A 15612-nucleotide genomic window follows, 5' to 3' on the forward strand; every position below is an offset into this window, starting at 1 on the left:
GTGAAATAGCCTGTGCTACCATTACCATTAACTACTTGGACTATACTGAGGAACAATACTAAACATTCATTCATTCATTAAACTTTTTTTTTCCTCCAGAAAAACAGAAAACTGCTGACAGAAGTCTTCCAATATAGAAGTATCATCCTGAGTATTATTGATTTGGCCACAACCATGTCATGCAAGTGTCCAGGCCTGGGATCAAACCCTTGCCACAGCAATGACAATGCTGGATCCTTAACCCACTAGGCCACCAGGGAACTCCCGTTCTGACTACTCTGTGTAATTGTATAAGGTGACACTCTGGATTGGACTAGCACAGTGAAAGAGAAATTTAGGTAACGTGCAAAGTATTTATTCTAGCACCACATGCTTCAAGGAGATGCAGTAAAATCTGAGCGTAAGAAATAAGAGAACAGACCATGTGACAAGCATCAATGTTATTTTTTTTCTGGTTTTAAATTAATAGTAGGAGTTCCCATCGTGGCAGTGGTTAACGAATCTGACTGGGAACCATGAGGTTGCAGGTTCGATCCCTGCCCTTGCTCAGTGGGTTAAGGATCCGGCGTTGCCGTGAGCTGTGGTATAGGTCACAGACACGGCTCGGATCCCGCGTTGCTATGGCTCTGGCGTAGGCCAGTAGCTATAGCTCCAATTCGACCCCTAGCCTGGGAACCTCCATATGCCGCGGGAGTGGCCCAAGAAATGGCAAAAAGACAAAAAAATAAAATAAAATTAAGTAAAATAAAATAATAGTAAACATTTTCAATTAAATCATAAGAAAACTAAGTGGACATATCATCAGAACAGTAATCATCATAATGTATTTGTGTGATACTTTACAGTTTTCCAAGCACTTCACACCTATCATTATAGAAACACAATATTACTCTGTTTACAAGTGTATTTTAATATTCATAAAATTTCCCCTCTTAGACAACTCCCTTAACATTAGTGTCCAAACATAAAAGATAGAGGTTATATTGCATAACAGATACGGCGCCTTTTTAAAGCTATCATATTTACTATTTTTAGTCTGCAGTTACAAAAAGAGCGAAAAAACTTCAATGGCAACAAAACTGTAAATCACAAAAATACAATAAACTTATTAAAATGAATAAATGATTTTAAAATATTACTTTTAAAAAATCTTACAAAACATTTCCCAAAATTTCCAGAAAATTGAGTAATAGCATTTATAGTTAAACTTAATAGCTAATTTGAGAATTACAGACTATTCCAAAGAAAACTGGATAATTACATTTACTAATGTAGTGTTACAATTCAGCAACTATCAATATACCATATGCAAAATGATGTAAAATATACACAATACCAAAATAAACACATACAGTTCAGAAAATAATTTAGAATATTTCAGTCCCTCAGAGGTAATATGAATACCAGCTATGACAATGAAATATCATGAATATAAATGACTTCAATTATTTAAGCCTCTGTAGAAAGCAAATAAAATCACTCCTAGTAGTATCCTATAGAATCCAAAGAAACCTGTTCATACTGTTTATCAAGCACCTACTATTTGCAAAGCACTATGCTAGTACCATCATTCAAAAATGAAATCAGATCCTTCCTTTTCAGAAGGATAAAACATAAAGACCAAGCAGAGACAGTGCTATGTTGGGGGGGGGGGGGAGGGGGGTCCTTCCACTCCATGATCTTAAAATCTGACTCAGTCCTACATCTGACTCAAGATGAAGAAAGAGTTCATGTTCTTCAGTTGTCTTATTTTTTTCAGGAACAGTGATGAACTGCTTGTGATTTTATTTATATACATAAATAAATATATGTATATATATGTGTGTACATATGTACATGTGTGTGTGTGTGTGTGTACAATGAAGCTGTCTGGACTAACAAAAACCACATCACGACTTGAAGTCTAGAACTAGGAGTCAGGAGATCCTTCATGACTTTGAAGAGAACACCACCAACCTCTCCTGGCTTGGTAACACTTATGGTACCTTTGGGTAAGTTATTAAACTTCTCTACATCTGTTCCCTCAACTGCAAACTTATAGAGTTGGACTAGAATCCAAAAAGTTCCTGAACCAGTGGTTCTCACTTTAAGTAGAGATTCCTGGGCCCACTCCCATGATTCAGAAGTCTGGCCTGGAACCTACGAAGCTAAATGTTCACCAACCACATGTGACTAAAATATGCAGGTGGTCCTCAACCACACTTGAGAAATTAACCAGATGATCTCTAATGTCCCATCTGTATAAAGGATGACATAACTCATTTCAGCACAAAAGTCTTAGGAATTCTGGATCCAGTTTAATGTGCAGGACATAACATATATTAAACAAATATTTACAGAAAGGAAGGAAAGGAGCGAGTAAAGACAGAAGGGAAGGGAGAAGCCAGCTAGCTTACTGGTCATATTTTTGTCCAAGAAACGTACAAAACGGTAGTAAAATTAAAACTGCATAAAACACATTAGCAGCTGCCAAGTGAAGATCTGATCTCGGTCTCTACACACATACAATTCTAAATACAATGTCAGTCCATGTCATACTGTAAAATACTAAGGAGAAAAAGGAAAAAAACAGCATATGGAAGCCAAAAGAATTCTAATGGTAAGTTACTGATGATTAAAACTTAGTGACTGTTCTCCCCAGGTAGAAGAGAACACAGAATTTTATGGACTAGTACCTGGAATTGGGACTAAAGTTTTAAGTTACTGGTTACTCATATGCATAAATTTCATTTGGGGTAATATACGAATTGCAGAAATACTGTTGGCAGTATTAACTTTTGTCCATCTTTAATATCCATTTTCCCATTCACTTACATTATAATTTTTGAGATGTTTTATCTTCACTTCTGATGATCTTCAATTGTCAATGGCTCTTAACACATTAACTGTAAACAAACACAAAGGAACTTAGGGGAATTCAGATATTTAAGGAACCCTGCAGTAAAGTACTCTAAATTATTCTGTAAAGCCTACAGGGGAGGGAAGGATGGGAGCGGGCTTTGGCATCATGCTTATTTGCTTCATAATTTAACTGATGTTCAAAATGCAAAACTGCTCTTCTGAATGAAAATACTATCTTCTTAATCAGCAAGCAAAGAAAAAAATCATCCTATTTTCTGTTGGAAGAAAAAAAATAAAACAACATTCAAAGCTGGAGAAAATTCTCGCCAAAGATAGATACTCTGAACTCAAAAATGTGTTGTGTAACTTATCCCTATCCTTCTGCTCAGTCGTGCACCTCGTCAAGGAAACTGATTTCCTTGTCAAGACCACCCAATCAACCTGCCCTGGGACTGCCCTCAAACTACCAAGTCATGGCCTGGACCTGGGGCACCAGATCATCAAGTATGACGAGTTCATTCTAGCACAGAGACCCTGAAGTTAAACACACTTGGGTTCAAATGTCAACATCATCTCCCTGATCTTCAATTTTCTTATCTATAAAATGGAAACAATAATACTGTTTATTTTACTCAATTATGAGGATTATATGAGAAAATGCATGTAAGGGATTTAGCACTATTATATAGTAAGCACTCAATAAACGTTTAGTCCTATTATTTTTATTATTATTATTGTGACAATATTAATACTATTAATTTATTACTATAACAACTTTCTACCACTTGAGAAGCAAAGCTTATCTCAGGTGTTCTTATTTTCAGGGAAAGCCTTTGGTTATAATGAAAAAATATTATTCACTACCAGTAAGAGAGGACATTTATATCATATAAAATTTTATTTTTGACCACTGCTGAGTCAACTAAAGAAAATGAAGGCTCATAATCACGATCGCCAAAGTTATTACACCTTTTGTTAATACACAACCTCCTAAGAAAGTCATGGATAAATAACCCCTTACTTGCTATTTTTCAGTAAATGTAATTCTGCTAAGAAAGGAAATGGATATATGTGTAACTCATGACTGTTAAACCCATATTCTTTGTGAATGGGTTATGTTGTAACCATATTGCTACAAAGAATAATGTTGTAGCAATCAAGAAGAGACACCTCTACCTTCCTCTATCTATCCCCAATGATTAAGCTCCTTAGGTTTGACATTACATGCTTAAAATATTGATATTTAAGTTAGGTGACACAAAAAAATGCATAAGCCACCAATTTCTCTGAATTTTCAATCAAACTTTTAGGTCAATCATATAAAAATAAACACAAGATTTTGGAAAAAGCATTCATAAACAAACATGGCCCCAAACGGCCTGCTTCATTTCCCTTATGAAGACCAAACACCTTTTGAATTGAAATGAGAGAAAATACATAAGTAGAACCTGATACAATATTCTGGGTGGAGATAAAACACAAGAACCCATGGCTTGGAAGTGAATGCAGAGGTGTAAAGAGTGTGGGCCGCTGCTTAACCAAGCAACTCCTGAGCTCTTCACATGAAATAGGTCACTCTTCATTTGATTTCTATCTGCCTTTCACTTAATCTGGAAATTATTAAATGTACTCCTTTTATTTTATGGTCCAAGATTAAGATTATAAAAATCTGGCCCAAGAAAATGCACACACAAAAAAGTAAAAAGCTTAAAAACTCCAAAGTTTATAGAGTATTCCAAGACCCAGTTCTCTTTTTCTGGTCTGCTACAATGTATCATCTCTTTCTGTGCATTTTCTTTTTTTTTTTTTTTTCCTTTAAACATGGCCACACCTGCAGCATATGGAAGTTCCCAGGCTAGGAACTGAATTGGAGCTGCAACTGCAGGTCTATGCCACAGCCACAGCAACACCGGATCCAAGCCACATCTGCGACTTACACCACAGCCTGTGGCAATGCTGGATCCTTAATCCACTGAGCAAGGCCAAGATCAAACCTGCATCCTCTCAGACATTATGCCAGGTTCTTAACCTGCTGAGCCACAATGGAAATTCCTGCATTTTCTATTATGGTGACTGCAGGCAAATCTAAGAATGTGTCTGGCATAAGTTAAGACTTGTACCCTTTAATTTAAAAAAATGTTTTCCGTACAGTAGAAAATTAACAGAATACTGTAAACCAACTATAATGGAAAAAATAAAAATCATTTTAAAAATATTTTCCTTGCTTTAAGACAATTTATTAGTATACATGGGAGGAGCTGCTGACTATCCCCAATACCCATTTTCCACCATTGATTAGAGAGAGACCTCTAATTTCTAGCTCAGAGTACGGCCTTTCAGAAGAGACAACATATCCTACTCTACTGTGGGTAGGTATGGCCGTGGACCATAATCTGGCCAACTGGATGTAAACTTAAAATGAGATAAGTGACTTCAAAAAAAGTATCCTTTAGGCGTTTAGTATCCATTAGGATTTCCCTGGTAGCCTAGAGGCTAAGGACCCAGGGCTGTCACTGCTGTGACTCGGGCTGCTGTTGTGGCATGGGTTCGATCCCTGACCTGGAAGCTTTTGCATGCTACAGACACTGCCAAAAACCAACCAAACAAAAAATATCCTTTAAGTAGAGGTAATATGCCTTTCTTTTTCCTTTCCTTCTTCTTTTCAACTAGAATGAAGATGCAATGGTTAGAGCTCCAATAGCAATTCTGGCTCTTGAGGTAACACTGGAATGTAAGATACACTAAGTTAGAGACTGTGTCCTTGATACTTCGTATCCACTATATCAGATCTGGATTATCTGTCTCTGGGCTTTTACGTGGTTAAAAATATATATCACCTCATTTTAAGCCAGAGTTAGTTTGGATTTTCTCTTAGACTCTGCTAAACTGAATTTAAAAATTTTAAAAAAAAAAATTAAAAAAGAAGGCAAAAGGAAGTTTTGCAAATAAGTGTACTTAGGTTTTTTTGAAGTGTATAGGATAGCAATCTGCTCTTATTTAAATCTAGAACTAAGAAGTATTTAAAGAGCCCTTTTTGCAGTTCCCGTCATGGCTCAGCAGAAACGAATCTAACTAGTATCCATGAGGACAACGATTCAATCCCTGGCCTCACTCAGTGGGTTAAAGATCCGGTGTTGTCATGAGCTGTGGTACAGGTCACAAATGAGTCTCGGATCTGGCATTGCTATGGCTGTGACATAGGCCAGCAGCTACAGCTCCAATTCAACCCCTAGCCTGGGAACCTCCACAGGTTAAGCCCTAAAAAGACAAAAATAAATAAAGAGCCCTTTTTTATAATGTTAAATTTATAAATTTATAAATGTATTTATGTTCACAAATATAAATCTGCCCTTTTTTATACTGTTAGTTTTTATTATATTGAAAACATAAAATCTACACTAAAGAGTATTTAAAGAGCCCAAGAGTTAATCACATCCAGTAAAGAGTCTTTGAAAGGAGGAAAATTCATCAGCAATTACTGTAACCATGGATACTACATACTTGGGTAGGGGAAGAATCATGAAGTGTGCTCATTAGCTGTCTATACTGATGACAACATTGGCACATATATGGGAACACATTAAGAGGGACAAGCACAATTAGTTCTGTGTAATAAAGCTACAGGAGAGGGAACTGAGGTCGTTATTTTTTATTGAGGGCTTCTTCTCTAGTCCCTTTAATTTTAATAAATTTATACCAATTTTTTTCCTTTTTTTTTTTTTTAAGGCCATACCTGCAGCATATGGAAGTTCCCGGGCTAGGGGTTGAATCAAAGTTGCAGCTGCAATCTACACCACAGCCACTACAACATTGGATCCAAGCCACATATGCCACCTATGCCACAGCTTGTGGCAATGCTGGATCCTCAACCCACTGAATGAGGCCAGGGATCAAACCTGCATCCTCACATACAACCTGCTGAACCACATTGAGAACTGCAATTCTTTCTTTTATATAGTTCCATTTTTAACCTAACTTCCCGCGGGAAGGGAGGCTTATAAAATCACTCCCTAACCACGACTATCCCCTCTCAATAATTTTTAATCCTATCCACTGATTTAACTAAATCATAGAGTAGGCCAAGAGATGGCAAGTGCTTTACCTATTCAAAATTAACTTCCATAAAAAGAGAAAATATTCTATACTGATATCTAGAAATTTTCCACTGGTTAAGTCCTGAATCACATGCAACCTTTGTCCCTGGTGAATCTGAATACAACAACACTAACTGGCAGCTTTCCAAAATAAACTCACTGCTTTCTGAACATCTGTATCTGGGTTATTTCCTTCCCTTGGGCATAATCCTTTATTGATTCAGGTGGTGGCCTTCTGGAATTCTTTATAATACTTTTTAAAAATGCATGTTACCACTAATGTACCTCACCAAGGATTTAATTCTTAAGAAAAGCCTAAAACATATATTCTTGATTTGCGTTCTTTCTTGCAGCTAAGGAAGAAAAGACCTCAGGAAATTTCCTAAGAACCAGATATAATAAATCCACAAGAGATGACTTGTACCTTTCACTACTTAAGTTAATATTTTTACAGAAGTGTTCTAAAGTAATAGGCTTATAGTAGTTCTAACACAGGCCTTAACTTAGTCCATTTCAACTATTATTAATGGAGTCACCAGTCACTAATCAGTAAAAGACCCAAGGACAGTGGTTCTCAAACTTTGGCATGCATGGGAAGTTCCCATTGTGGCTCAGCGGTAATGAACCTAAGATCCATGAGGATGCAGTTCAATTCCTGGCCTTGCTCAGCGGGTTAAGGATCTGGCACTGCCATGACCTGTGGTGTAGGTCACAGACACAGCTCAGATCTCAGGTTGCTGTGGCAGGGGTGCAGGCCGGCAGCTACAGTTCCAATTTGACCCCTAGCCTGGGAACTTCCCTATGCTGCAGGTGTGGCCCTAAAAAGCAAAAACAAACAAAAAAAAACTTCAGCATGCATCAGGATCATGTGGCGATCTTGCTAAAACACAAACAGTGGTCTCCATTCCCAAAGTTTTTGATTCACTTAGATCTCAAGTAGAGCCAGGAAATCCACATTTTAACAAATTCCCAAGGGAATGCTGATGATGCTGCTGTTCTTGGAACTATCGATCTACATGAAGACTACTGCTGATAGCATAAGAAGGAAAAAATAAAACATACCCAGGACTCAATCTTAGCTTTAATATTAACTGGTATACTTTTGGTTGTTAAGTAATCACTTTTAATGTTCTTCCAGAAAAATATACCCAACAGCTACTGACTACTTCACTATATTGGATCTTATCTAACAGAACTTTAAGGTTCTTTTAGGATCCTGTTATAATGAAATCCAAAATAAATAATTATTAGGCTACCAATAAGTCAATGTCTGATACAAGGTGCTAATAATCAGGTCAAGATTGGAGATTCAACCTATTAGCTGGACTTTGTTCTCCAGCTATAGTTTCTACCACTAATCCTGGCCAGCTGCCTCAGAGGATATGCCAAGAGTCACAAAGAGAATGGATAAGAATGTGTGATTGGGAGTTCCCATCATGGCTCAGTGGTTAATGAATCTGACTAGGAACCATGAGGTTGCTGGTTCGATCCCTGGCCTTGCTCAGTGGGTTAAGGATCCGGCGTTGCTGTGAGCTGTGGTGTAGGCTGGCAGCTACAGCTCCAACTACACTCCTAGCCTGGGAACCTCCATATGCCTCAGGAGTGGCCCTACAAAAGGCAAAAAGACAGAAAAACAAAAAACAAAAAAGAATGTGTGACTGGATACAAATCTATCACCACTACTGGAACAACTCAAAAGCGTATTTCCTACCGACATACCACCGCTAAGTAACCTTCGGGCTGAAACTAGATATAAGACCTTGCAACGAAATATATTTTATCGTAAATGCTCTTCTACCTCTTCAGACTATAAGCACCAACAAAATGCATGGAAACAGAAATCCAGGATGTGCTGTTTTCAAATGATGATAATTTTAAGGAAGACATTCAATTCAAAAATGTAATTAGCTGGAGCTACTTCTTTTTTTTTTTTTTTGTCTCTTTGCTTTTTCTAGGGCTGCTCCCACGGCATATGGAGGTTCCCAGGCCAGGGGTCTAATTGGAGCTGTAGCCGCTGGTCTATACCACAGCCACAGCAACGTGAGATCCAAGCCGCATCCACGACCTACACCACAGCTCATGGCAACACCAGATCCTTAACCCACTGATGGCAAGGCCAGGGATCCAACCCGCAACGTCATGGTTCCTAATTGGATTCATCAACCACTGAGCCATGACAGGAACTCCATGGAGGCTACTTTTTTTATTATATTATGTGCACCTCCTCTTTGATTTTTTTAAAATCCAAGTTAAACATAAATATGGGATGTTCATAAATGCTAAAGTTTATAGGCTAAAAATCAACCTAAATAACCTAAAATAACCCAAATTATCTGAGACAAATAATGGTGCCCAGAGTAACTAGAGAATGAGGATACACATAAGATGAAAGAAATATACATTAAATAAAACAACAAAGTAAGTGAGAAAGAAAGAGACCGAAGTAATCAGGAGCAGCAGATGGAAAAGCCAGTAGGCTAAGGGAACATAATGTGGTGAAGACAAACAGGACTGGGCACAGAAAAGACAATGCAGCCAATAAAATAGCTCAGGTATCAAGAGGCTCCAGTCACAACTTCAGCTTGAACCTGAAGTTGTGACTAGACAGGCCACATTCTACATAAGAAACCCTTTTTAATCCCTTGAGTAGAAACAACAAAAAAGACAATTGGTAAACATTCAGCCAACATTACCTTATTCCAACATTCATTGGGCACCTATTTTGGTCTAGATTTATTAGCACATGACTACACAGAGTGATAAGGAATCAAAGAAAGTCAAGCAGTACTTTTTATAACAGAGTTCAAACTGAAAAGTGGAAAACCAGATTAAGGAGGCAGAATAGTACTAATACAGTGTCAAATTCTGCTGTATAACTTCCACAGTTCCGAGGCTACCATATCCAGCCTACAGTATTGCTTTGTCTACATCCTACTCAAGAATCAGAGCAACACCAACAAGAATAAAATTATGGAACAGGAGTTCCCATTGTGGCTCAGTGGTAATGAATCCAACTAGCACCCACAAGGACATGGGTTCAATCCCTGGCCTCACTCAGTGGGTTAAGGATCCAGTGTTGCTGTGACCTGCAGTGTAGTTCGCAGACACGGCTCAGATCCAGCATTGCTGTGGCTGTGGTGTAGGCTGGCAGCTATAGCTCCGATTCGACCCCTAGCCTGAGAACTTCCTTATGCTGTGGGTTCAGCCCTAAAAAGACAAAAAAAAAAAAAAAAAAAGAATACAGCCAGATTATAAGTGTGCTGAAGTGAATTTTCACAACTCTCTCTCTCTCTCTCTCTCTCTCTCTCTCTGTGGGCAGGACATGTGTGATGAACAGACAAGAGCAGGATATACAAAAGCTGCTGCACAGCTCACTGAAGTACGCAGTACCAAGCAGGACTCATCAAAGAAAATTACTTTTTTTCAAAGATGCAAGATGACATAACTGTAGCTGATTAGGAAACTGCTATCTGAATGTCATATTAAGAATGAAATTGCTTTTTTGTGACCAAAGACATTAGGCCAACGATGACCTAGAAGGCAAAGCTAGAAGCAATGGCAATCCTGAGCAGACTACAGCCTTATAGCTATATATAGACTATAGATATGCAGATATCAAGACTCAAAATACGTTTAGTGTGAACTACAGATCCCACTTCAATGTCAGCCTCCCAGCTTCAATGTCATTTTCCCAACAACAGTGGGCAACCACATGGGTTACTATACGATTTTTCACCTTCCCATTTCCCAGAAGAGTGTAAAACATTTTACAAATTAACACATTTAAATAGAAATATTTAAGATGAATTCATCTAATAGTACGAGTACTTGAAGAACTTAAAGATGAGCATATCACCATCGGTTATAAATGTGACAAGACTTTTTGCCAAATTGAAGATGCAATTCTAATTCCAATTCTCAAACAAATAGGAAGCATAACATAATTTTTTTTCATAAACAATTTTCCAGAGTTCCCGTCATGGCTCAGTGGTTAACGAATCCGACTAGAAACCATGAGGCTGCGGATTCCACTCCTGGCCTTGCTCAGTGGGTTGAGGATCCGGCGTTGCTGTGAGCTCTGGTGTGGGTCACAGATGCAGCTCGGATCCCGTGTTGCTGAGGCTCTGGCGTAGGCCAGGGCTACAGCTCTGATTTGACCCCTAGCCTGGGAACCTCCATATGCCGCAGGAGCGGACAAGAAACGGCAAAAAGACAAAAACGAAACAAGACAAAACAATTTGCCTTGTAACTAAACTCAGCAGAAATGTGTTAGTGTGTGAAAGACAGTCTGTAACACAGGAAACAGTATTATTAATATTCTGCAGGAGATATGAAAACAATTTCACAAGGCAATTTCCTAAATGAAAATTTCCCAATTGTATAAAACAAACACATAATCACAATTAAAGGGTGAGATTTCTGCAAAAGGCTGAGACAATACAGTTCAAACACCAACATTTTCCTTTCTCATAGGCTAACAACAGTAATAAACTTGATCTGGCTAGCCGCTTAACACAGCTATTATAACCATACTGTCCACCATCCCTGTGTATTAGAATCACCTGTGATTGACTATTACCCCAGATTAAGTTTAAAATTAAGCTTTCTAACAATTGTCTACAATGCAGCTATTCTACAATGTTGATTAAAAAGAGTGTCACAAATAGGTGTAATGATTCAGAAACAAAGATATGAAAGAATTCAGTAAGGTCAATTCCATTCAGTAGCCATTCAATAAATGTTATTTTTCTACCTTCCAAAGAAGAGGAATGAAAGCTGGCATTTTACTCCTCATATTTTCATCCAGAGAGGCTGAAGCTAAGCTAACATACTCTAGTCCAAATTCGAGTTCTTAATTTTCTCAAATTCATATATAATATGTTTCATTAAGAAGTTAAGATATTTATAAACTTTAAAGTTGCTGGTTTTTTTTTTTTTTTCTGGAAATAAATGTGCTTAGGTGGCAAATTAGGTACATTAGTTTGTAATAATAACACACATTTATTTAGTGTAATCCCAAAAATCCATAACAGGAGTTCCCGTCGTGGCTCAGCGGAAAGGAACCCAACTAGTATCCACGACGATGTGGGTTCAATCCCCGGCCTTGCTCAGTGGGTCAGGGATCCCGCGTTGCTGTGGCTGTAGGCCAGCAGCTACAACTCAGATTAGACCCCTAGCCTGGGAACTTCCAGGTGCCGCAGGTGTGGCCCTTTAAAAAAAAAAAAAAATCCATAACAAAGGTTATTATCATTAAGTATTATCATTAGGATAAAGTAAGTATTATCATTAAGATAAAGAATGACAGAATTTTAAAGCTCCAAGGGACCTTACCAGTTTTCTAGATAAACCCCCTTTTTTCCAAAGATGAGAAAAATGCAAATCAGAAGGTTAAGACACAGGCCACATCACTGGCTAAGCCTAGGTCTTTAAAAGAGACTGAGCCTGACTTAGTACTTTCTAACAAGACTATGCTGCCTCCTGTGGTTCCAAATCCTCTCACTTGGATGAGATTACTAGTTGCCACATTTGTCTTTACATTCTATCCTGAGCCACAGTTGTCATTTGTAACTTTCCCATAAAATTATAATTTTCCAACCTGTTTCCTGAATGATTTGACAGCTGAGTATAATCCCCAGCTTTCTAGATTTCATAGTAATAAACATAAACCTGAAAAATACTTGAAACAAGTATACACTACACATAATCACACAAAGAAAAATTTTTGTCTCTCCTGGGTATTCAATCCACAAATTCAAAAATGCATTTAATAAGCATCTCTGACAGACAGGGTCTCTGTTAAATGCTGGTGATATGAAGATAAATAAGATATACTCCTCATCCTCTAGTAGCTTATAGCCTAATAGAGAAGACAATTAAACCAGCAATTACACTCTGCTTGTTAAGGATGCTGAAAGATAGCTGGGCAGGTTGCTATTAACCAGTATAGGAAAAGAATCTAATTTAGAATGGTGGGATCAGCTTATGAGTTCCTGAACAGCAACAGGAAAAAAAAAAAGTGGTAGTATCACGCATATTTAGCAGAGTCCAAAATGAATTATGAGACACAACAACTTCAACTCACAAGGAAAAAAAAGAAAATTATGTTTTCGCACAATGGCTTAGTAACTCTCTAATAACTATTTTTTGAAAATAATTTGATTTCATTGCGGCTATATAACAATTACAAATCTTTTTAATTTCCTAATAAAATTTTAAATCACAATCTGAAAACCCAAAGAAAAAAACTGCATCAGAAACATACATATATAACATTTACGACAGCTCCCTGCAAAGCCGCATACTAAAATTCTGCTCAAAATTCCAGGGGAAAAAAATCCCATTTAGTACAAGAGAAATAACCTGGAGAACCGATGGCCCAAGAAGGGAGAAAACTACCACTCATCAGTTAATCAGGAATAATGACTTTCAGCTGTAAGATTTAGACCAGAAACGCACAGCGGTGGGGCATTTTTACTTACATTTAAAACAAAGTTGAGGGGATGGAGATTGGAGTGTAAGGAAAACTGTAAAAAAAAAATAAGAGAAGGGAAAGTGAGGAAAGGGTGGGAAAGAACCCAAAAACCAAACGACGGATGAAAGAAAAACTAAAGGCTGGTTCTGGAAAGAGTGGTCAAGAGACAAAAAAAAAAAAAAAAAAAAAAAAGGCAGGGAGGAAATGAGGGAAAAGGGGAGAGAGCTGGGGGAAGGGCTGTTTCAAGAAATGAATTTAGAGGCAATAAGCGATAAGAGAAAGCAAAGGAATGGCTCCTGCAACTGCGAATAAAACGACATGAGAATATGAGGGGTGGAGGGCTAGTGGGACTGATAAAGAAGCAATGAGTTTTAATCTCCTCTTTCCCAGTGTCCAACCCCCAGGGAGGGAGGAAGAAGCGGTTTCCAGTCCTAGGAAAGGAATTCCGGCGCAGCCTTCTTGAACCAGAATCCAGAATTGGGGTACCATCCAGCGGATCCCCGGCCCCTCTCCATCCCCCTTGGACGCTAGGCGGGGCCCTGGGCGTCCCGGTTACCTGGACAGGGAATCCACGCTGGGCGGCCGTGCTACCACCGGCTGGGAGCCAAGACTCTCGCAGCTCGAGCTTTTCTCCATGGCTCGGCGGGGATAGCGGGAGGAAAAAGCTGCAGCGACCTTCTCGGCTACGGGGCAGAAGGAGCGGAGGGTGGAGTGCGTCGGGGAAGGACCGCGGTCAGGCCCGCGCCGGCCCGGGAGGGAGACCGGAAGCGGCCATGTTCCCCCAGCCTGCACCGCGCGCGGGGGCTGCCGGGGAGCCGGCGGACCCCGCGGCGCCCCTCGGTCGACGGCTTTGACGCGGCTTGCGCACTTGCGCAGTAACGGGGCGGGGGGGGAAAGGCAGGTGAAGGAGATGAGCTGCTAATATCACTACCTACTTCGTAAGAGTTGTTACTGGATGAAATGGACTAATATGTATAAACAGTTTGTAGCACAACTTCAAAAACGGTAGCTGTAGGCAGGGAAGCTATAGGCAGGGGGCAGAGAAGTAAGACGTGATTGATGTGGGAGGGTAATGTGAAATATATAAGACAAGTAGGGGAAAAAATTAATGCTCATCGTTCTATTTCCATTGCATCCCTGAGCCAGCATTGTAGAGAGGGCACTAGAAAAGAAGCTGAAACTTTAAGCCCTGCTGTGATTTGGATTGAAGTCTGTGTGATCTAGAAGTATCTGAAAGAAAAAATCACTTTGGAATTAATCCATTGTCCACACAGAAAGGTATGGGAAGAGGAAATGGGGAGGGAACTGTTAAATGTACCAAAAAATTAGACACATATACCACTGGGTGCAGTGGTGTCAGATAGAGGGCAAACTTGTAGGCATCTTTCCCTGCCCTCTCAAATTCCCAGGCAGGGCAGGAAGGGAGGGGAGAGTAATAGAACTGTGATAAGAGAACAGGAACTGGGTGAAGGGGAAATGCTTCTGCTGGTAATTTTCTGTTACAGAGGATAAAGGAAGGACATAGAAAGGATACCAAAAAAGAATTTTGTTGATTGAGACTGAATCTCCATCACCTGACGTATATGGTATAAAAATATGCGAAGATTATTTTTGTAAAAATTTAGCCAGTCATTTTATAAACAAAACAGTTCCCTGCTAAGATAAATGGCATTATGTTGATTTAAACTAGATTTAATGTATAATGACAACTAATGTTTTTAAGAAAATCTTGAAGTGTAGGGCCAGTGAAATACGAATTTGCGAGTACATTCCCCTGAAAAACCACCAGCCTGGTTGTGTTCCGCATAAACTAGGGTATTTATTAATATGAATGAACATACACTTAAGCAAAAAGACTTGGCCTTTCTCTTCCAGCTTGGCAGGGACAGGATGGCAACTGATAGTTTTTATTTATCTCATTTGTAAAGAGGTCTTAACTGTATTTCTTAACCTTAACTGATAGGCAAAGAGAATAGGTGTTTGAGAATTCTTAACAAGCATAAACATCTACAATGAGTCATAAAAGAATCTGCTTATTGCTTCTCCACCCCTACTTACCCTCCAAAATGCTGCCTCACTGTCACATTATACCTTGACATAGATTTTTCCAAGCTATATTTGCTAAGGACTTAAATCCTTAAATAGTAGACCCATATTCTTTCTACTACTCAGTTAATTTCTAGCAGCATTGCCTTCTCAGAGCGC

At 38.9% G+C, this 15612-nt stretch overlaps 1 protein-coding gene across 5 annotated transcripts in view; it reads right to left on the reverse strand.

Moving 5' to 3' along the window:
• The window catches only part of MTMR2 (myotubularin related protein 2), a 110634-nt gene extending 96344 nt beyond the window's left edge, over positions 1–14290 (reverse strand). The window contains exons 1-3 of one of the 5 annotated variants that reach the window (XM_047751978.1): positions 13964–14091; positions 13415–13459; positions 2815–2885 (exon numbers count right to left, since the gene is read on the reverse strand). Coding sequence is in view for 2 of the 5 variants with exons in the window: in XM_047751974.1 (XP_047607930.1) it covers positions 13964–14043 (80 nt within the window). In the remaining 3 variants the exon portion in view is untranslated. Of the gene's footprint in view, positions 1–2814; positions 2886–13414; positions 13460–13963 lie in introns of all 5 variants that reach the window. The other 4 variants (XM_047751979.1, XM_047751977.1, XM_047751974.1 and 1 more) reach the window with 4 other exon arrangements.
• Positions 14291–15612: the final 1322 nt, after the last annotated feature.

The sequence above is a fragment of the Phacochoerus africanus genome, chromosome 11 (genome assembly GCF_016906955.1).
Source record: "Phacochoerus africanus isolate WHEZ1 chromosome 11, ROS_Pafr_v1, whole genome shotgun sequence".
Lineage (NCBI taxonomy): Eukaryota > Metazoa > Chordata > Mammalia > Artiodactyla > Suidae > Phacochoerus > Phacochoerus africanus.